The sequence below is a fragment of the Lissotriton helveticus genome, chromosome 10 (genome assembly GCF_964261635.1).
Source record: "Lissotriton helveticus chromosome 10, aLisHel1.1, whole genome shotgun sequence".
In the NCBI taxonomy this organism is placed as follows: domain Eukaryota; kingdom Metazoa; phylum Chordata; class Amphibia; order Caudata; family Salamandridae; genus Lissotriton; species Lissotriton helveticus.
Genome location: NC_136071.1, coordinates 933,286,401 through 933,310,416, shown reverse-complemented (window position 1 = coordinate 933,310,416; position 24,016 = coordinate 933,286,401). Strand labels below are relative to the sequence as shown.

General features: G+C 51.7%; 1 protein-coding gene across 2 annotated transcripts in view; it reads right to left on the bottom strand.

Moving 5' to 3' along the window:
• Window positions 1-24,016, bottom strand: part of SLC25A40 (solute carrier family 25 member 40) — a 389,459-nt gene that overhangs the window by 343,653 nt on the left and 21,790 nt on the right. For both annotated transcript variants that reach the window (XM_078663592.1, XM_078663593.1), the window contains exon 2: window positions 117-236. In XM_078663592.1, the coding sequence (XP_078519718.1) occupies window positions 117-213 (97 nt within the window). In that variant the 5' untranslated portion in view covers window positions 214-236. The remainder of the gene's footprint in view (window positions 1-116; window positions 237-24,016) is intronic.

Sequence of the window (24,016 nt, the reverse complement as noted above, 5' to 3'; positions counted from 1 at the left end):
TTTTTATTTTTAATATGAATAATGTTGTCTTCTAGTTTGTATTTCAGAATCAAGCTATTTACTTTAGTAGCAAGTAAAACACAATGCTGGCATAATTTGAAGTGAGAACATCTTACCAATCAATGATGTCAGCAAAGCCCCAGCAGAGGAAGCAATAATCTGTTGAAAGGCTGTTATTTTATGTCGCTTAAAATCCAATTCATCAGTTTCCATTTTCTTCTTTCAACAGGGAAGGCCTAAATAAAAATATTCAACAGGAACAGACTTCAAATACTGGGGGTTTTCAAAGTTATTTAAACACAGGAATGTTACATAAGCCAAAGAATAACAATAAAACGAATACATTGAAAGAAAAACGTTTAAACACAATCCACCGTTGGACAAATAGATGGGAATGCTTTGTTTGGAGAATACCATTAATCTACTTCAATAAAGTATTTCACCGACTTGCATCTGGGGAGGTAGACTAACTCCAGAGGCAAAGTTATGAGTACTTCCATTACAACCCAAAAGAGATAAGGGGCTGAGAATGAATATGTGAAGCACTGGTTGGGAAAGGAGTAAAAGGGGAATGCAGGTGCTAGGAATTCCAGTGGACAGAAAGAATACAGTGAATACAGGCCAGCACATGTTGGTAGCAGTGGAATTATTATTGTGGCACAACTGCAGAAAGTGAAAACAATTCCAAAAGATGTTTTGCATCTAACATTGATAAGAAAAAATGCTATTACTGTCAAACACTGTGCTACTAATGCGGTTAGGATGTGACGTCTGAATGCAGGTTCAACCAAAGAGACAAATTGAACGCAATACTGGTGTTGTACACCTATTCTTTAGCATTGTAGACAGTACACAAACTTGCACATTTCTTCAAGCACGTGTTTATTTGTGAATACGTAGTTTACATAGTCATAGCAGTGTGACAACCACTCTTCCTGCATATATATTAGTCAATATTAGCTTAACATAGAAACGTTCTTCACATTCTTTAAATTATTAACATCAGTCAACACATGTTTCGTCCCATTGTGAGCTGCCTGTGACAGGGTAGGCATCCTTTGAAGTTAACTAAGTTTCTGAGCACTGTGTAGATGGCCAACTTGTAAGGGGGAGGTCAAACCATCTCCCTTTGTCTCTGCTCCGGGAGCCACTTCCCGCTCAATCAAGGAGCCATTCAGCTTCTGGGCGACAGTGGCATAAAGGCACATTTGTCTCCGGCAAGAAAATTAGAACTTTCTAAAAGTGACATTTTCAAAATAGTAATATAAAATCCGACTTGACCATTAAGTTGTATTTTAAATTACTATTAAATCATTTTTCTAGCCCACAAATCAGGACAACCTGCGGTAAATAGACCCCCAATATTGCTGGATAATGGGTCATACCTACATTGTGTGACAGAAAGTACCTTGATTTTACTCAGTTTGATGGGCTGTTGTATACAAGGTTAAAATATGTCAGCTGAATACGGCATAATCTTACAGACACAGCCATTACTATGGGAGCCATTTGCATGTCCACCCAATCCGCATCATCCAAGGGCCCAACGTCCTGCACCAATCAATCTCAAGGGGCAGGATGTATAGTTTAACAATGTACGATATAAAACCGATACCTTAAATACCTTTCCCCATAATGACTGATAATGTAGGTTGGCCTTCAACGGGGTCGTCCTCTGGAAAGGACATTAGGTCTCTCTGGTGTGCTTTAGGGCACATGCCAGCTGCAGATATATGTAAAATAGTGAGTTGTTCAAAACATATGTTTCTACCAAAGATGCAAATGTACAAATGTGGGCACCCGTCCCTACATCTCCCAATCTTGTAATACCTCTGAAGTCCCAGGAATGGAAGCCCTCAAATTATACACTATGCCTAAGGCAGGTGCCACACCATAGCAGAGTCTCAGCTGTCAAGACCTTCCCTCATCTGATCCATGTAAGTGCTTGGTACCAGCATAATTAAGTAAAGGTGTCTGGGAAAAGTTTGAGGAGTTGATGATTGTCCACTTCAACCCTTTTAGCTTGACTTGCAGCGCACAGAATTGCCTCCCTGTCTTTGAAATGCAACAGTTTGGCAACAATCGGCCTAGCTGAGGGAGTAGAAGGGGCTTGTGAGCAGGAACATGATGGGCTCTTTTGATGGAGAAAGAAGGGGAGAGTTTGTGTAGCACCACAAAGGTCCAAATCCAGTTTTTCCAGGAACTCAACAGTGTCTAACCCAGAGCTTTCCAAACTCTGTGTCGGGACACATTACTGTGTCGCCTGCCATGTGTGGGTGTGTCGCACGACGACGCATAGACGCGGTCTACTCATCATGCAGGACGGTACTGTTCATGTCAGTGACACAGTACCTGTTCCTGCAGAAGGCAGAAAGGAGGAACATCGCACTGCTGTTCTACTGCGGGCCCGGCGGTGAGTTTAATATTGCGGTGTGAATGCTGGGGATGGAGCCACTAGATAAAAGAATTAGAAAAGGCTTTTAGTGACGCTCATTACCCTGATGCGTATGCCAGGGAAATGCTGGCCATGAAAACAACTTCCGGAAGACAGGATACAGGTGAGTTCAGGGAATTTTGTTAGACAATCTTGTTACATGCACACAGATACACAAATGTGTTCCCACACGCGTTCTTGCTGCACATAATTAATTTGTGAAGACAAACAAAATTGGAGCACAAAAACATGTATCTTGCTAGGCTCAAAGCAAAACACACTACTATCCACAAATCTGCACAAGGAGGGAATCAGTTTTAACAATGGACATCCAATCCTTATGGCATTTTAGCCAATAAGAAATAGGAGCGTGCAGAGCCCGAAGACCAAAAAATCCTGGGGTCACTCAGGACCTCTTTCGGAAAAAGAATTCAAGCATTTTGCAAAATGAATAATCCAGGAAGTGCGATATGGCTTTCCTGCAAACACCGCCATGAAGTTTACAATCCGAGTGGAATCCGCAGAGACGCAGGCTCGATAACCAGTTGCCGTTTATAGCCACACTGTTGGGGGATAAAAACACTGCTTTAGCGAAGTTGCCTGCAAACTGTACTCCTAGAAGACTTGTCTAATCTCTCTACACATGAGCAAATATACATGATAACTTGTCTGAATCCTAGCAGGTTCACAAAGTCTTTCGTCCTTTTGAGTACATAACAAACATCTTATATAAGTGCCAACAGACTCAAGGGCAGAGGTGTTCAAACTGTGGGGCGCGACCCCTGTTGGTCATGACTACATTCTCGTCAGGATTGCTTTCCATCAAGAGATTAGATTTCATTCCATGGTTCAGACTGTAGGGGAGTATGTGCCAAAAAACTATATTTCCCCTGTTTAGCCATATGGATTCCCACAAGCAAACTTCACCTTTGGGAAAGAGAAGGAAGAGGCATTTGTAGTTGTTTCATAGAAGAAGGTTCTCTTAGACATCACAATCCACGACAAAACCACAAAGAGTGGCATCACACTTTGAGAAGCCACTGCTGTCGAGAAGGAACTCTTGTGCATCTACTGCAGGGATGTCCTTAATAGTAAACTTTCAGAGTACTGTGGTCATGAGTGGCATTCATGCTGAATATATAAAAATCCAGAGTTCAGAACAGTGTATCTTACAAATATTTAAAGATGCAACAGCTAAGTTTTGCAACAGTTGTAAATGTGACCAAGATCCTCGTTATTGTGCACCACAGTAATAAATTGAATAGTGTGTAATTATTTGCCCAGTTAACCGCATCAACGCGGTGCAGATTTCCGCGGTGCGCTGAAGATTTCAAAAACCCACGGTTCATGACGAGCTCAGCTCGTCATGAGCGTACGAGAGGTGTACCTCAGCGTCGAAGGGGTTAATTCTCAAATGCTCTGGTAGAGTCACATCATGTAGGTTCCTTAGGGTAGTTTTAAACGTATTAACAGAAAGCCATTGAGTGTATCTTCAGACTTTTCTGATTTTTGGGGGGGAATTGCCAGAAAAGGAATTTTTCGCAGTTGTCATTAGTGCTGAAACTGACTTTTAGTTGCTGCGTTCTTTTAAAAAACACACAAACTTTCAAAAACGCAGTCACACACACATGCTGACACGTGCCAGCATTCACATCTGAACACAAAGTCCCACAATTGGCGTTGCTTTCACTTATCACACAATGACACAGACACACAAAAGCACAAATTTCACTTGCACATACAAAACGTTCATATTTACAAAAACACACATCAGAAGGCACATTTGCATTCACACAATCAGACCCATACTCCGATATACAAGCATACACCAACAGGCATCAGCAGCTGGGAGTGCACAGTCAACCATGTTCAAGACATCCAGTGTTATTATGAACACGCCATCTGCTTTCCTACAGTGCTTAATTTGTAAAAGAAAAAAATACGTGCCAGGCCCTCGTCAGGAGGCTATCACAGCCTGATCTACTCATTGCCCTTGCCAAACTGGGTCTGGTGGCTTAGTAGACGTGTGCATCCACTGCAGGGGCCTGTGTTTGACCTCATGGTCACAGGTTCAAATCCCCGGCTAGTCTGCTCAGCCATTCATCCATGTGAGGTCGATAAAATAAGTACCATTGGGTTGGGTAACATTAAAAATCTGTTATTCAGCGCCTTGAGACACACGGGTGATAAGTGCGCTTTACAAATACATGTGTTAAGTTATGTTTTGTGTTATGTCAGAGCTGCCAATGATACTACCTTCACAACTACAAACCATCACACTCCTATAGGTGTGACAATTCAAACAATTCAAGGCACCAAAGCTATAAAAATTGCTTGTATGGGATATATTAGTAATTTGTTCGTGAGATATGTTGCGCCCCTATACATTTTGTTATTTACAATTTCTATGGCATGTATTTGACCTCATCTCTTATATGCAGCTAAATTATCTTCCGGTTTGCTAATAAAACTGAATTACTGTGTCAGGAACTGATGCATGTCTAAAAAGTGTGTCACCAACATGAAAAGTTTGGAAAGCACTGGTCTATCCCTTCAAAGCTCTCAGGTCTTCCATTCACCCTGATGTGGCACTCCCTCCACATTTTCCGCCAGGCCCTCCAGGAATGCACTCGGATTGTTAGATCCTGGAGCTGCTGCTATAAATCGGATGCCATTCTGACTGAGTAACCTCTTTGGTCAGCGTTTTTGGTCTTCCCAACAGCATCAATTTTTGCTTCGAGTGAAACCCTAGTTGTCCTATTCACGTTTAGGACAGTCTAGCTTATCCAACCCAGCTACAAGACAGTCTGCTGTGTCCTAGTCCTGACGCTCTGCTAACAGTTGGGCACCTAGACTTGGGCTTTCCATGGCGTCTAAACTCTATAGAAAACGTTGGTTGTGAGGTGCTGCAGGCAGCCAAATGCGATGAGATGGAAGAGGATCCATCCTCATATGAGAGGGTATCCAAATTGGGTGATGGGTTATGAGTAGCTGCTGTTAGGCCCACTTGCCGCAACCAGCAATCCCTACTAAAACAGCAGCCAGTGACCATAGCACGCTCAGCCAGACTCTGCAGAAGGTTCAGTCCATCACTGTGCTGGGCTACTTCACAGAGACCCTGCATCGTAAGCTTGAGTTCTGTGATACAGTTTCAAAGATTAATTACAAACCAGACCCAAACAATGGTAGTCGAATCAACCAAAAAATTGAAATAAATTGAGTAATGATCTCCCATTAATCTGGCCATCTGGGACTCAGAAGTAGTCACTAAATAGCCTAAATAACGTAACACACTTTAAAGAAAATTATACACAAATGTACAGTCTATAAACTAAGAGGGTTTGAGCAGGAAACAGGGAAGTTATGCACTATCAAGGAAAGGCTTTATTATTGCTCTCAGCTGACTTCATGATTAAAAAAATACTGTATTTTAAGTAATAATTATAACAATAGCAGACGTGAGGAGATTTTTTGTGGCCAACTTTGCTTTTAAATGTCAAGCAATATGTTCAAACTAGTTCCATTTGAGCATAGATTTAGAGTTCCCATTCTGAACTTGTGGGTCTTTTGGGACTGTTGCCTGTTACACCCGGACTCTGACATACAGAATCCATGGAGTATAATATATTGGCCAAGAGTCAAAAATGTACTGTAGGTTTAGCAGGTGTGGGCCTTTTGGTGAAGATAGCGCATTTCCCTTCATTATCATTGTTGCTCTCTTCAATAGATTAGTATGCCATATAATTTGAATACATGGAATACTAACATTTTTTATAACTGACACAGATTCTCAATTCACCTCAAGAATTTAATCTGCCTTATGTAAAGAATTAGTTGTGGAAGTCTGTCGGTTTACTAGTCACCACCCTCAGACAGACTGCAAATATTGTTTAAATAATTGGTTTAATATTTCAAAGTCAGGTCTTGCAACAATAAGAAGATTGTCATAAAATGTTTCTTCCCTAATACCTTACAGCTGAACTATATATATATATATGTCATGCTCCCTTGGTGTCCGAATGCTCACACAAGCCCATCACTGTTAATTACTGGACCTGTATAGTCAGGTTTTGTCTTATTACGTTAATTACTGGACCTTTATATTCATGTTTTGTCTTAGTACGTTAATTACTGGACCTGTATATTCAGGTTTCGTCTTATTGTGTTGTACAGTGCTAGAGGCGTTATGATAGGTCATCTGTTGAACATTACTTAGATGACTATGCCTTTCGTAATTGTAAATGTCATTAACGAGTAATGGATCTGATTATGTATGGATCGGGATGTTTTAAGGCCCTGTAAAGCGCTCGGATACCCTGTACAGGGTCATGTTCGCGCTATAGAAAACACCAAAAATAAATAAATTAAAATGTTGCGGTAACAGAATTAACATATAATAACACAGAACATTCCACCACAGGGATGTGGGACTGTTGATGGTTCTGTTCTGCCCAGAAAGGCCAATACCCGGATTAATGGGAGGCTAAATGGATCCAGGCAGCCCACCATCCAGGCACCCCACCACAGGAAATTCCACCAAAGTCACTAGCATGCTCTTTTACAAAGTATTAGATTTATTACAGTAGATATAATTAGCATTACAATTGTAATATAACTAGCAAAAATAGAACCAATGATCAGTGAGATAGTGTTTTCATCGCACATAAATTACCTAAAGAAACAATATACAAGCCAAATTAAAAGAGGATAATCAAAAAGTCAAATCATTAGCCTGAGCAACAGAGTGCTCGGCATGAGAAGACCAAAATGTGCTAAGTGCCCATAAAATGTGCTTCTCTAAAAATTAGCTCAAATGTGCTTTGCTAAAGTATGTTCTAAGATGTGCTACTTGGCAATAAATATAAGTCTTCTTATAGACTGCTGCATAATACCAACAATTCATGCATATAGACTAAAAGTAATTGTGCCACATTTAATACATAACATTTTGTCAGCACCAGGAACTGAAATGTCACATTAAAATAAAAACATTTTCTCTTGCTTTCCGTATGGACAACTGTATCTTCAAAATACAATACACTATAATTTTCTGTTTGGGAATTTATTACATTCACATAACTTTCCACCGAAAGGAAAATAACAGCCATTAATTAATTTCTGGGCACAACCAGAGCGTGAAAAATCCACTTGCTATGGCGAGCCAGATTTAATAAGGACGGGCTATTTTTAGGGCCTTCTCACCCATGCTGGCAAGCTGACAACAGGTGTTCTGCTTGCTCACAAATTGAATGAGCAATAAAGATGCCTTTAAATCTTACCTTGTCACATTTGCTGGGCTTTCAAAGGCAGAGGTGAAAAAGTCAGTTTGTCTTCTTACATTTAATTTACTTTTTTGTGAATTAAGTTGGAGGATTTTGTAAAGTGAACTTTGTAACAATTGCATTGTGCAAAGCATGTGAAATTAAAGGCTGTAAGATTTCAGGCTTTTTTCCTAACACAACATCGAAATAGTTAATGTAGGAAATGGGGGTTGCCCAAATCTCCAAGGGGGTAGCATGGCATCAAGCGGGCAGGCCAAACTTCGAGGACATGTGAAGCATTCACGCAGTACCCACAGACGACACACCAATCACACCACAAAAGAGTCACAACACCACCTTTGGTTGGAAAAAGATTGAGTTTAGTTATGTCTCCAACCTGCAAGGTAAAAAGGAACAGAATAGTGGTAGTCACAACAAGGCGCCAACTGGCACCAGAGCCAAGTACTTCAGAGGGGGATTATTTACATGGGACAAAAAGGGGTTGAGTCCAAAGTCCATGCTGAAAGGAAAAAGGTTGATTAAATGAACATTAGACCTGGGGCCAACCTGGCGGGGCCAACTCAGGCTCTCATCCTCGGGGGAAGGCTGTAATTGCAAAATCCAACTTTATGCATAAACACACCTCATGCGTTATAACGCCAATCCCCACCCCTGTAAGGGAAAACAGAGCATCACAGCACATTTAATATTAGACAGGAGCACCTATCATGAATCAACATGGCTGGCTCATTAACCAGGGGCATGAACAGGGGCCTGGAATAACTCGTCAGGCCAGCTTAGGGGCACCCCTGCAGTAGAAGGGAACACCCAGATTTACTCCACCTTCCACCTACGGGTATAAAACAACAGGTAGGAAGGCACCTGGCATAAAACACAGCAAGGTTTGCCCTTGAACCTGGAATGTAATCAGGGGCCTGGAATAACCCGTCAGGCCAGCCTAGGGGCAGGACAACTGTACTAAAAGGCACATCCAAGTTTACCCCCCCTTATAACCCGGCCACTGTGCAGGAATCAACACTTCATCAGGGAATCATACCCCTTCCATCACAGGGAAAAACAAAGGCTCCTTAGTCAGCAATAGCATTTCTTTCTGCAAGGGCAAACACCTGATTGGGTAAAGCAGTCAGATCATTAGGCCACCATGAGCATTAATAACCTTCCCCCTAATACGGGGTTAACCCTTCCATGCCTCAGTCATGGGGCCTAACGGGGCCCAACCACAGTCTCCCCCGTAGGTGGGGCGGTCGTGGGACTTCCGCCCGCCCCCTCGGGGAATTACCTTCTTCTTCGGCGCCTCGAGGGGCCCTTGCGCAGATGCTTGCAGTCGGTAGGCCTCACGTGGCCTTTGGTCTGATCCCGGACTCCCCGGGGCTTGCACCAGCTGGGGGGCTTTCACTCCTCTCGGAGCCCTCCCAGAAGACGACAGGCTATTCCCGGGCCTTCTGCAGCCTCCACGGCCCGGGAACCAATCGAGACGCGGCGGTGAAGGGGCTCGGCCCCTGCGGCCAATCGCGGGGCAGCTCCAGCGGGATGCGGCCGGGAGGACCAATCACGGGCCTGCACGGTCGAACTCAAACTGCAGGGCATAGCGCGGCACACACGGACTCCGGCGGCCCTCTCCTCACATCGGGGGCCGCCGCAACGCTACTCCCAGCGAGGATCTTCCTCGGGTCCCTCCGTCAAAGGCGGAGGCGGGGTAGGCTCCCGCCCTCCGTTCTCGCTCCTCACGGCGGCAATGCTTCTCGTGTGGCGGCAGGGCTGGCACCGACAGTGTGCCCCGGCCCCGCCTCTTCCACCAGCTCACTCCAGGCTGCCCGGACGGCAGCCAATCCCTGCGCGGCGTGGCTGGACGCGCTGACTTCAGGGCCTATCGCGGCTCTCACTTCCTCATCGGCGGCCCCCTCCTGGCACCGGGGGTCGCCGTGACGACGACAAATACAGCGGGGGTCCCTCCAAGCTGGCGCCGGGCCGCGGCGGTGATCTGCGGCCGAGATAAGGGGTAGGCTCCCTTTTAATTAATTATTTACCTCACGGGCCATGCGCAACTGCACGGGACAGCAATAAGGGGTAGGCTCCCTTCTGATCAGTTTCTCCTCACACAGAAAGCGCGCCCCACGAGGGGTAGGTTCCCTCAGCGCTGTCCAGTCAAAAACTTCCTCAGGCCACACAGCAGGCACAGCGCTATCACTGGCAGGGGGGCACTTTGCGATCTTCTAGCGCTCAGGGCTTCTCAACTTCCAGGGTCCAGAGACACAAAGGGCACAGTTCCTCCAGCAGGGCGCAATCCTTCCAGCCCACTGCCTCCAGAGGGGCCACAACTTCCTGGGGGCACCAACCTCCCCAAACAGCGTCTGACAGGCGCACCTCATGGAGGGGAGGGGCGAACAGTTCCACAGCCAGCCCCAGGGGCACACCTCACCTCCTGGGGGGGTTCAAGCCCACAGCATTCCTCCTCTTCTGGGCACCTCTTTCCCTCAGCGCTGGCGTAGTTCAAGGTCCCACAGCATCAGTGTCCTGGGTAGGGACCCTCCTTTGTCAGGGGCCCGGGGGGACAGTAGAAGGGGGGGTTCTAGGGGTGCAGGGCCCAGCTCACAGGCCCATGTGGCGGTAGCACCTCACAGCAGGTCCCCTCTCTCCCTTGTCCCAGCGCTGACTGACTCTCTGGTGACACTTCTCCCTATTTATACCCTCCTCCCAGGCAGTGCCAGGACCTTCTAGAATGTTGGCACATCTAGCCTAAACTGGTTCTAGGGGAGGGGGTGAGCACCCTGGGTGCCAGGCTTTCCCTCCAAAAGCTAGGGGTAGCTGGGTAATATTATCTAGACCGCTGACCTATGGCATTCCAGTGGCAAAACCCAGGGCCATGGCATCCATTTTAAAAACACTACATTTCAGTCAGGTGCAGTTTTAAAATGGGGGATTTTACAAGTGCTCACATTATTTCATGTAATTACATTTTTCAAAAGGGGTCTCACACCACTCATGGCCTATACAGGTTTAATCCCATGGGGGAGACAATCTAGATAAGGGGGTCAAAAGCGAAAAATTTGGGGGGAGAAGGCCAAGTCCAACACAACTCCCCCCCAGCCAAAAGCCAGGGTAGACATATCAATGCCTTGATGGGCTTCCCTGCTTGGGGCGGAAAAAGGTGGACGCAGGCCTGCAACTACAGGAGCACCTGCAGTCTCTCCTCCACTCTGGAACCCAATGGTTCTCTCTCGCAACCCTCCCTTCACCAACAAAACCACCCCACTGGTGTTCCCTAGTGGGATGTTTTTCCTTCCTAGAGTGGGAGGCTCTAGCCTCAGGCTTGTAATTCTCCTAGACCACTCTCTTCTCTCCAAATTGCCACTGGTCCACCCATCTGGGGTCTACACCCTCAGACTGACCAGCCCTTAGGGGCGAGGCTCTCCTCCCCCTACTTCTCCTCCTAGGGTTCCTCCATCTCCTACACCTGGGGACACCCTCACACAACTCTCCCCAACCTGGAGTCGAAACCCACAGGCTGAACTGGTGACAGGGGCGAGTCCTCCCTCTCCCTGCACCCCCTCCCAGAGTTCCGCACCCTCCTACCCGGAGAAGTACCCCTGGGAGTCACTTCCGGGGGGACTCTGGTTACAGAGGTCCCTCCCACCAGGGCAGGCAACCCCTGTCCCTGGCCACCCAACCCAGGATCTGCGCCCTGTGGCTGAGCTGGTGACAGAGAAGAGACCTTCCTCCCTCTGCACCCCCTCCCAGAGTTCCGCACCCTCCCACTGGGAGTAGTACCCCTGGGAGTCAAATTGGTAGGGACTTGAATTACAGGTACCCCACCCTCCAGGTCAGGCAACCCCTTAACCTGGAACCCCAGTCCAGGATCTAAACCCTGTGACTGGTCAGACCCCCGAACCACTGGAGCTCCGATTATTGATGCTCCGGGTCCTCCTGACATGAGGGGATCCCTTCCTCTGGATGACACATCGGGACAGCCTAGTCTCCCAACCTGGGGTTCTCTTAAAGAACACTCCAGGCCCGGTGACCACAGCTGGGGCACCTCGGGACACCCCCCCGTCTCACTCCCTTCAGGATCACTCCCCTCAGCCTTCCCAGACGCTCTGGCACTTACCCAGAGGTCTGCCTCCCGTGCAAGTTCCCTGGGGTCTGAGAACCCGCACCGCAACAGATGGTGACGCAGTCTTGGGAAACAACTCCTCAGCATGTGCTCCCGGATAACGGCATGGCACAGCCCTTCCCAATCCTCCACTGCTCTCCTCACCACCCAATCCTCCAGTACAGTCCAACACTCCTCCTCGAACTCTCCCCAGGACTGATGGAACAGCTTTCCCCTGCCCCTAAACACTAACCCGTCCTCCTCTTCCGGGGAATCAGGCACAGTCTCTTGGGCTTCGGGAGTGGGACTCCTTGCACTGGACCTACACTCGCTGCCACCACTGGATCCCACCCTCCACGGTGAATCCAGACTCCTGAAACCACTCTCAGGGGACAACCTACCCACCTGAGCTGATCTCTCTCTGGTGAAGGCCCTCTCCGCCTCCGCCATCCTCTCCTGGGCTAGGACTTTTTCAGTCTCTAGTCGCTGCTCTTCTACCCTCAGCTGCGCTAAGCCCTCGGCATGCCTGAGCTTTGCCAGCGCCAGCTGATACTCCCTCTCTTCCCTCCTATCTACCCACTCTTCTGGGGACAGGGAAAGGGATTGGGCAGTAGCCCCAGGGATGGACCCAGTGCTGGACTCCCTGTCTACAGTGTCCTCATCAGCTCCTGGCATCTCCGCCCTCTCAAATTCTTCCTCCTCCTCATCGGAGTAATTACCTCCCAGGGTTCTGGATGGGGAGCCCTCTCTCTGGTCTCTAACCCACTGACCCTTCAAAACCTCGGGAGGGTAGTCAGATAAGTCCCCACCAATCTCCAAGGGCTCTCCCCTCTTGAGGGCCTCATAGAGAAACAAATTCCTCCTAATGTTCCCTACTGGGGGTATCCCTCTCTCCAGGAGGAAGTCTATCACCTCCTGTTCGGTGTACTCCATCAGTTCCACTTCCTGGTAAATCAACCCCATCGTGGCGAGGTACACCCGGGACACACCCTCCCAGTGGAACAAGGGGACAGTTCAGAACACTCTTCAGGAGGAAGCAATTTAGCAAACAATAATCCCCACCACAAGGCTCTACTTGTGGTGTAACCTGTGGCCGCTGTGGTACTGCGCAAACACAAGTCCTATCCCACCGCTTGCCACCAATGTAGGAAATGGGGGTTGCCCAAATCTCCAAGGGGGTAGCATGGCATCAAGCGGGCAGGCCAAACTTCGAGGACATGTGAAGCATTCACGCAGTACCCACAGACGACACACCAATCACACCACAAAAGAGTCACGACACCACCTTTGGTTGGAAAAAGATTGAGTTTAGTTATGTCTCCAACCTGCAAGGTAAAAAGGAACAGAATAGTGGCAGTCACAACAAGGCGCCAACTGGCACCAGAGCCGAGTACTTCAGAGGGGGATTATTTACATGGGACAAAAAGGGGTTGAGTCCAAAGTCCATGCTGAAAGGAAAAAGGTTGATTAAATGAACATTAGACCTGGGGCCAACCTGGCGGGGCCAACTCAGGCTCTCATCCTCGGGGGAAGGCTGTAATTGCAAAATCCAACTTTATGCATAAACACACCTCATGCGTTATAACGCCAATCCCCACCCCTGTAAGGGAAAACAGAGCATCACAGCACATTTAATATTAGACAGGAGCACCTATCATGAATCAACATGGCTGGCTCATTAACCAGGGGCATGAACAGGGGCCTGGAATAACTCGTCAGGCCAGCTTAGGGGCACCCCTGCAGTAGAAGGGAACACCCAGATTTACTCCACCCTCCACCTACGGGTATAAAACAACAGGTAGGAAGGCACCTGGCATAAAACACAGCAAGGTTTGCCATTGAACCTGGAATGTAATCAGGGGCCTGGAATAACCCGTCAGGCCAGCCTAGGGGCAGGACAACTGTACTAAAAGGCACATCCAAGTTTACCCCCCCTTATAACCCGGCCACTGTGCAGGAATCAACACTTCATCAGGGAATCATACCCCTTCCATCACAGGGAAAAACAAAGGCTCCTTAGTCAGCAATAGCATTTCTTTCTGCAAGGGCAAACACCTGATTGGGTAAAGCAGTCAGATCATTAGGCCACCATGAGCATTAATAACCTTCCCCCTAATACGGGGGTAACCCTTCCATGCCTCAGTCATGGGGCCTTACGGGGCCCAACCACAGTCTCCCCCGTAGGTGGGGCGGTCGTGGGACTTCCGCCCGCCCCCTCGGGGAATTACCTTCTTCTTCGGCTCCTCGAGGGGCCCCTGCGCAGATGCTTGCAGTCGGTAGGCCTCACGTGGCCTTTGGTCTGATCCCGGACTCCCCGGGGCTTGCACCAGCTGGGGGGCTTTCACTCCTCTCGGAGCCCTCCCAGAAGACGACAGGCTATTCCCGGGCCTTCTGCAGCCTCCACGGCCCGGGAACCAATCGAGACGCGGCGGTGAAGGGGCTCGGCCCCTGCGGCCAATCGCAGGGCAGCTCCAGCGGGATGCGGCCGGGAGGACCAATCATGGGCCTGCACGGTCGAACTCAAACTGCAGGGCATAGCGCGGCACACACGGACTCCGGTGGCCCTCTCCTCACATCGGGGGCCGCCGCAACGCTACTCCCAGCGAGGATATTCCTCGGGGCCCTCCGTCAAAGGCGGAGGCGGGGTAGGCTCCCGCCCTCCGTTCTCGCTCCTCACGGCGGCAATGCTTCTCGTGTGGCGGCAGGGCTGGCACCGACAGTGTGCCCCGGCCCCGCCTCTTCCACCAGCTCACTCCAGGCTGCCCGGACGGCAGCCAATCCCTGCGCGGCGTGGCTGGACGCGCTGACTTCAGGGCCTATCGCGGCTCTCACTTCCTCATCGGCGGCCCCCTCCTGGCACCGGGGGTCTCCGTGACGACGACAAATACAGCGGGGGTCCCTCCAAGCTGGCGCCGGGCCGCGGCGGTGATCTGCGGCCGAGATAAGGGGTAGGCTCCCTTTTAATTAATTATTTACCTCACGGGCCATGCGCAACTGCACGGGACAGCAATAAGGGGTAGGCTCCCTTCTGATCAGTTTCTCCTCACACAGAAAGCGCGCCCCACGAGGGGTAGGTTCCCTCAGCGCTGTCCAGTCAAAAACTTCCTCAGGCCACACAGCAGGCACAGCGCTATCACTGGCAGGGGGGCACTTTGCGATCTTCTAGCGCTCAGGGCTTCTCAACTTCCAGGGTCCAGAGACACAAAGGGCACAGTTCCTCCAGCAGGGCGCAATCCTTCCAGCCCACTGCCTCCAGAGGGGCCACAACTTCCTGGGGGCACCAACCTCCCCAAACAGCGTCTGACAGGCGCACCTCATGGAGGGGAGGGGCGAACAGTTCCACAGCCAGCCCCAGGGGCACACTCCTCACCTCCTGGGGGGGTTCAAGCCCACAGCATTCCTCCTCTTCTGGGCACCTCTTTCCCTCAGCGCTGGCGTAGTTCAAGGTCCCACAGCATCGGAGTCCTGGGTAGGGACCCTCCTTTGTCAGGGGCCCGGGGGGACAGTAGAAGGGGGGGTTCTAGGGGTGCAGGGCCCAGCTCACAGGCCCATGTGGCGGTAGCACCTCACAGCAGGTCCCCTCTCTCCCTTGTCCCAGCGCTGACTGACTCTCTGGTGACACTTCTCCCTATTTATACCCTCCTCCCAGGCAGTGCCAGGACCTTCTAGAATTTTGGCACATCTAGCCTAAACTGGTTCTAGGGGAGGGGGTGAGCACCCTGGGTGCCAGGCTTTCCCTCCAAAAGCTAGGGGTAGCTGGGTAATATTATCTAGACCGCTGACCTATGGCATTCCAGTGGCAAAACCCAGGGCCATGGCATCCATTTTAAAAACACTACATTTCAGTCAGGTGCAGTTTTAAAATGGGGGATTTTACAAGTGCTCACATTATTTCATGTAATTACATTTTTCAAAAGGGGTCTCACACCACTCATGGCCTATACAGGTTTAATCCCATGGGGGAGACAATCTAGATAAGGGGGTCAAAAGCGAAAAATTTGGGGGGAAAAGGCCAAGTCCAACACAACTCCCCCCCAGCCAAAAGCCAGGGTAGACATATCAATGCCTTGATGGGCTTCCCTGCTTGGGGCGGAAAAAGGTGGACGCAGGCCTGCAACTACAGGAGCACCTGCAGTCTCTCCTCCACTCTGGAACCCAATGGTTCTCTCTCGCAACCCTCCCTTCACCAACAAAACCACCCCACTGGTGTTCCCTAGTGGGATGTTTTTCCTTCCTAGAGTGGGAGGCTCTAGCCTCAGGCTTGTAATTCTCCTGGACCACTCTCTTCTCTCCAAATTGCCACTGGTCCACCCATCTGGGGTCTACACCCTCAGACTGATCAGCCCTTAGGGGCGAGGCTCTCCTCCCCCTACTTCTCCTCCTAGGGTTCCTCCATCTCCTACGCCTGGGGACACCCTCACACAACTCTCTCCCCAACCTGGAGTCGAAACCCACAGGCTGAACTGGTGACAGGGGCGAGTCCTCCCTCTCCCTGCACCCCCTCCCAGAGTTCCGCACCCTCCTACCCGGAGAAGTACCCCTGGGAGTCACTTCCGGGGGGACTCTGGTTACAGAGGTCCCTCCCACCAGGGCAGGCAACCCCTGTCCCTGGCCACCCAACCCAGGATCTGCGCCCTGTGGCTGAGCTGGTGACAGAGAAGAGACCTTCCTCCCTCTGCACCCCCTACCAGAGTTCCGCACCCTCCCACTGGGAGTAGTACCCCTGGGAGTCAAATTGGTAGGGACTTGAATTACAGGTACCCCACCCTCCAGGTCAGGCAACCCCTTAACCTGGAACCCCAGTCCAGGATCTAAACCCTGTGACTGGTCAGACCCCCGAACCACTGGAGCTCCGATTATTGATGCTCCGGGTCGTCCTGACATGAGGGGATCCCTTCCTCTGGATGACACATCGGGACAGCCTAGTCTCCCAACCTGGGGTTCTCTTAAAGAACACTCCAGGCCCGGTGACCACAGCTGGGGCACCTCGGGACACCCCCCCCGTCTCACTCCCTTCAGGATCACTCCCCTCAGCCTTCCCAGACGCTCTGGCACTTACCCAGAGGTCTGCCTCCCGTGCAAGTTCCCTGGGGTCTGAGAACCCGCACCGCAACAGATGGTGACGCAGTCTTGGGAAACAACTCCTCAGCATGTGCTCCCGGATAACGGCATGGCACAGCCCTTCCCAATCCTCCACTGCTCTCCTCACCACCCAATCCTCCAGTACAGTCCAACACTCCTCCTCGAACTCTCCACAGGACTGATGGAACAGCTTTCCCCTGCCCCTAAACACTAACCCGTCCTCCTCTTCCGGGGAATCAGGCACAGTCTCTTGGGCTTCGGGAGTGGGACTCCTTGCACTGGACCTACACTCGCTGCCACCACTGGATCCCACCCTCCACGGTGAATCCAGACTCCTGAAACCACTCTCAGGGGACAACCTACCCACCTGAGCTGATCTCTCTCTGGTGAAGGCCCTCTCCGCCTCCGCCATCCTCTCCTGGGCTAGGACTTTTTCAGTCTCTAGTCGCTGCTCTTCTATCCTCAGCTGCGCTAAGCCCTCGGCATGCCTGAGCTTTGCCAGCGCCAGCTGATACTCCCTCTCTTCCTTCCTATCTACCCACTCTTCTGGGGACAGGGAAAGGGATTGGGCAGTAGCCCCAGGGCTGGACCCAGTGCTGGACTCCCTGTCTACAGTGTCCTCATCAGCTCCTGGCATCTCCGCCCTCTCAAATTCTTCCTCCTCCTCATCGGAGTAATTACCTCCCAGGGTTCTGGATGGGGAGCCCTCTCTCTGGTCTCTAACCCACTGACCCTTCAAAACCTCGGGAGGGTAGTCAGATAAGTCCCCACCAATCTCCAAGGGCTCTCCCCTCTTGAGGGCCTCATAGAGAAACAAATTCCTCCTAATGTTCCCTACTGGGGGTATCCCTCTCTCCAGGAGGAAGTCTATCACCTCCTGTTCGGTGTACTCCATCAGTTCCACTTCCTGGTAAATCAACCCCATCGTGGCGAGGTACACCCGGGACACACCCTCCCAGTGGAACAAGGGGACAGTTCAGAACACTCTTCAGGAGGAAGCAATTTAGCAAACAATCTTCCAAACAATAATCCCCACCACAAGGCTCTACTTGTGGTGTAACCTGTGGCCGCTGTGGTACTGCGCAAACACAAGTCCTATCCCACCGCTTGCCACCAATGTAGGAAATGGGGGTTGCCCAAATCTCCAAGGGGGTAGCATGGCATCAAGCGGGCAGGCCAAACTTCGAGGACATGTGAAGCATTCACGCAGTACCCACAGACGACACACCAATCACACCACAAAAGAGTCACGACACCACCTTTGGTTGGAAAAAGATTGAGTTTAGTTATGTCTCCAACCTGCAAGGTAAAAAGGAACAGAATAGTGGTAGTCACAACAAGGCGCCAACTGGCACCAGAGCCAAGTACTTCAGAGGGGGATTATTTACATGGGACAAAAAGGGGTTGAGTCCAAAGTCCATGCTGAAAGGAAAAAGGTTGATTAAATGAACATTAGACCTGGGGCCAACCTGGCGGGGCCAACTCAGGCTCTCATCCTCGGGGGAAGGCTGTAATTGCAAAATCCAACTTTATGCATAAACACACCTCATGCGTTATAACGCCAATCCCCACCCCTGTAAGGGAAAACAGAGCATCACAGCACATTTAATATTAGACAGGAGCACCTATCATGAATCAACATGGCTGGCTCATTAACCAGGGGCATGAACAGGGGCCTGGAATAACTCGTCAGGCCAGCTTAGGGGCACCCCTGCAGTAGAAGGGAACACCCAGATTTACTCCACCCTCCACCTACGGGTATAAAACAACAGGTAGGAAGGCACCTGGCATAAAACACAGCAAGGTTTGCCCTTGAACCTGGAATGTAATCAGGGGCCTGGAATAACCCGTCAGGCCAGCCTAGGGGCAGGACAACTGTACTAAAAGGCACATCCAAGTTTACCCCCCCTTATAACCCGGCCACTGTGCAGGAATCAACACTTCATCAGGGAATCATACCCCTTCCATCACAGGGAAAAACAAAGGCTCCTTAGTCAGCAATAGCATTTCTTTCTGCAAGGGCAAACACCTGATTGGGTAAAGCAGTCAGATCATTAGGCCACCATGAGCATTAATAACCTTCCCCCTAATACGGGGTTAACCCTTCCATGCCTCAGTCATGGGGCCTAACGGGGCCCAACCACAGTCTCCCCCGTAGGTGGGGCGGTCGTGGGACTTCCGCCCGCCCCCTCGGGGAATTACCTTCTTCTTCGGCTCCTCGAGGGGCCCCTGCGCAGATGCTTGCAGTCGGTAGGCCTCACGTGGCCTTTGGTCTGATCCCGGACTCCCCGGGGCTTGCACCAGCTGGGGGGCTTTCACTCCTCTCGGAGCCCTCCCAGAAGACGACAGGCTATTCCCGGGCCTTCTGCAGCCTCCACGGCCCGGGAACCAATCGAGACGCGGCGGTGAAGGGGCTCGGCCCCTGCGGCCAATCGCGGGGCAGCTCCAGCGGGATGCGGCCGGGAGGACCAATCACGGGCCTGCACGGTCGAACTCAAACTGCAGGGCATAGCGCGGCACACACGGACTCCGGCGGCCCTCTCCTCACATCGGGGGCCGCCGCAACGCTACTCCCAGCGAGGATCTTCCTCGGGGCCCTCCGTCAAAGGCGGAGGCGGGGTAGGCTCCCGCCCTCCGTTCTCGCTCCTCACGGCGGCAATGCTTCTCGTGTGGCGGCAGGGCTGGCACCGACAGTGTGCCCCGGCCCCGCCTCTTCCACCAGCTCACTCCAGGCTGCCCGGATGGCAGCCAATCCCTGTGCGGCGTGGCTGGACGTGCTGACTTCAGGGCCTATCGCGGCTCTCACTTCCTCATCGGCGGCCCCCTCCTGGCACCGGGGGTCGCCGTGACGACGACAAATACAGCGGGGGTCCCTCCAAGCTGGCGCCGGGCCGCGGTGGTGATCTGCGGCCGAGATAAGGGGTAGGCTCCCTTTTAATTAATTATTTACCTCACGGGCCATGCGCAACTGCACGGGACAGCAATAAGGGGGCGGCTCCCTTCTGATCAGTTTCTCCTCACACAGAAAGCGCGCCCCACGAGGGGTAGGTTCCCTCAGCGCTGTCCAGTCAAAAACTTCCTCAGGCCACACAGCAGGCACAGTGCTATCACTGGCAGGGGGGCACTTTGCGATCTTCTAGCGCTCAGGGCTTCTCAACTTCCAGGGTCCAGAGACACAAAGGGCACAGTTCCTCCAGCAGGGCGCAATCCTTCCAGCCCACTGCCTCCAGAGGGGCCACAACTTCCTGGGGGCACCAACCTCCCCAAACAGCGTCTGACAGGCGCACCTCATGGAGGGGAGGGGCGAACAGTTCGGCCACACAGCAGGCACAGCGCTATCACTGGCAGGGGGGCACTTTGCGATCTTCTAGCGCTCAGGGCTTCTCAACTTCCAGGGTCCAGAGACACAAAGGGCACAGTTCCTCCAGCAGGGCGCAATCCTTCCAGCCCACTGCCTCCAGAGGGGCCACAACTTCCTGGGGGCACCAACCTCCCCAAACAGCGTCTGACAGGCGCACCTCATGGAGGGGAGGGGCGAACAGTTCCACAGCCAGCCCCAGGGGCACACTCCTCACCTCCTGGGGGGGTTCAAGCCCACAGCATTCCTCCTCTTCTGGGCACCTCTTTCCCTCAGCGCTGGCGTAGTTCAAGGTCCCACAGCATCAGTGTCCTGGGTAGGGACCCTCCTTTGTCAGGGGCCCGGGGGGACAGTAGAAGGGGGGGTTCTAGGGGTGCAGGGCCCAGCTCACAGGCCCATGTGGCGGTAGCACCTCACAGCAGGTCCCCTCTCTCCCTTGTCCCAGCGCTGACTGACTCTCTGGTGACACTTCTCCCTATTTATACCCTCCTCCCAGGCAGTGCCAGGACCTTCTAGAATGTTGGCACATCTAGCCTAAACTGGTTCTAGGGGAGGGGGTGAGCACCCTGGGTGCCAGGCTTTCCCTCCAAAAGCTAGGGGTAGCTGGGTAATATTATCTAGACCGCTGACCTATGGCATTCCAGTGGCAAAACCCAGGGCCATGGCATCCATTTTAAAAACACTACATTTCAGTCAGGTGCAGTTTTAAAATGGGGGATTTTACAAGTGCTCACATTATTTCATGTAATTACATTTTTCAAAAGGGGTCTCACACCACTCATGGCCTATACAGGTTTAATCCCATGGGGGAGACAATCTAGATAAGGGGGTCAAAAGCGAAAAATTTGGGGGGAAAAGGCCAAGTCCAACACAACTCCCCCCCAGCCAAAAGCCAGGGTAGACATATCAATGCCTTGATGGGCTTCCCTGCTTGGGGCGGAAAAAGGTGGACGCATGCCTGCAACTACAGGAGCACCTGCAGTCTCTCCTCCACTCTGGAACCCAATGGTTCTCTCTCGCAACCCTCCCTTCACCAACAAAACCACCCCACTGGTGTTCCCTAGTGGGATGTTTTTCCTTCCTAGAGTGGGAGGCTCTAGCCTCAGGCTTGTAATTCTCCTGGACCACTCTCTTCTCTCCAAATTGCCACTGGTCCACCCATCTGGGGTCTACACCCTCAGACTGACCAGCCCTTAGGGGCGAGGCTCTCCTCCCCCTACTTCTCCTCCTAGGGTTCCTCCATCTCCTACGCCTGGGGACACCCTCACACAACTCTCTCCCCAACCTGGAGTCGAAACCCACAGGCTGAACTGGTGACAGGGGCGAGTCCTCCCTCTCCCTGCACCCCCTCCCAGAGTTCCGCACCCTCCTACCCGGAGAAGTACCCCTGGGAGTCACTTCCGGGGGGACTCTGGTTACAGAGGTCCCTCCCACCAGGGCAGGCAACCCCTGTCCCTGGCCACCCAACCCAGGATCTGCGCCCTGTGGCTGAGCTGGTGACAGAGAAGAGACCTTCCTCCCTCTGCACCCACTCCCAGAGTTCCGCACCCTCCCACTGGGAGTAGTACCCCTGGGAGTCAAATTGGTACGGACTTGAATTACAGGTACCCCACCCTCCAGGTCAGGCAACCCCTTAACCTGGAACCCCAGTCCAGGATCTAAACCCTGTGACTGGTCAGACCCCCGAACCACTGGAGCTCCGATTATTGATGCTCCGGGTCCTCCTGACATGAGGGGATCCCTTCCTCTGGATGACACATCGGGACAGCCTAGTCTCCCAACCTGGGGTTCTCTTAAAGAACACTCCAGGCCCGGTGACCACAGCTGGGGCACCTCGGGACACCCCCCCGTCTCACTCCCTTCAGGATCACTCCCCTCAGCCTTCCCAGACGCTCTGGCACTTACCCAGAGGTCTGCCTCCCGTGCAAGTTCCCTGGGGTCTGAGAACCCGCACCGCAACAGATGGTGACGCAGTCTTGGGAAACAACTCCTCAGCATGTGCTCCCGGATAACGGCATGGCACAGCCCTTCCCAATCCTCCACTGCTCTCCTCACCACCCAATCCTCCAGTACAGTCCAACACTCCTCCTCGAACTCTCCCCAGGACTGATGGAACAGCTTTCCCCTGCCCCTAAACACTAACCCGTCCTCCTCTTCCGGGGAATCAGGCACAGTCTCTTGGGCTTCGGGAGTGGGACTCCTTGCACTGGACCTACACTCGCTGCCACCACTGGATCCCACCCTCCACGGTGAATCCAGACTCCTGAAACCACTCTCAGGGGACAACCTACCCACCTGAGCTGATCTCTCTCTGGTGAAGGCCCTCTCCGCCTCCGCCATCCTCTCCTGGGCTAGGACTTTTTCAGTCTCTAGTCGCTGCTCTTCTACCCTCAGCTGTGCTAAGCCCTCGGCATGCCTGAGCTTTGCCAGCGCCAGCTGATACTCCCTCTCTTCCCTCCTATCTACCCACTCTTCTGGGGACAGGGAAAGGGATTGGGCAGTAGCCCCAGGGCTGGACCCAGTGCTGGACTCCCGGTCTACAGTGTCCTCATCAGCTCCTGGCATCTCCGCCCTCTCAAATTCTTCCTCCTCCTCATCGGAGTAATTACCTCCCAGGGTTCTGGATGGGGAGCCCTCTCTCTGGTCTCTAACCCACTGACCCTTCAAAACCTCGGGAGGGTAGTCAGATAAGTCCCCACCAATCTCCAAGGGCTCTCCCCTCTTGAGGGCCTCATAGAGAAACAAATTCCTTCTAATGTTCCCTACTGGGGGTATCCCTCTCTCCAGGAGGAAGTCTATCACCTCCTGTTCGGTGTACTCCATCAGTTCCACTTCCTGGTAAATCAACCCCATCGTGGCGAGGTACACCCGGGACACACCCTCCCAGTGGAACAAGGGGACAGTTCAGAACACTCTTCAGGAGGAAGCAATTTAGCAAACAATCTTCCAAACAATAATCCCCACCACAAGGCTCTACTTGTGGTGTAACCTGTGGCCGCTGTGGTACTGCGCAAACACAAGTCCTATCCCACCGCTTGCCACCAATGTAGGAAATGGGGGTTGCCCAAATCTCCAAGGGGGTAGCATGGCATCAAGCGGGCAGGCCAAACTTCGAGGACATGTGAAGCATTCACGCAGTACCCACAGACGACACACCAATCACACCACAAAAGAGTCACGACACCACCTTTGGTTGGAAAAAGATTGAGTTTAGTTATGTCTCCAACCTGCAAGGTAAAAAGGAACAGAATAGTGGTAGTCACAACAAGGCGCCAACTGGCACCAGAGCCAAGTACTTCAGAGGGGGATTATTTACATGGGACAAAAAGGGGTTGAGTCCAAAGTCCATGCTGAAAGGAAAAAGGTTGATTAAATGAACATTAGACCTGGGGCCAACCTGGCGGGGCCAACTCAGGCTCTCATCCTCGGGGGAAGGCTGTAATTGCAAAATCCAACTTTATGCATAAACACACCTCATGCGTTATAACGCCAATCCCCACCCCTGTAAGGGAAAACAGAGCATCACAGCACATTTAATATTAGACAGGAGCACCTATCATGAATCAACATGGCTGGCTCATTAACCAGGGGCATGAACAGGGGCCTGGAATAACTCGTCAGGCCAGCTTAGGGGCACCCCTGCAGTAGAAGGGAACACCCAGATTTACTCCACCCTCCACCTACGGGTATAAAACAACAGGTAGGAAGGCACCTGGCATAAAACACAGCAAGGTTTGCCCTTGAACCTGGAATGTAATCAGGGGCCTGGA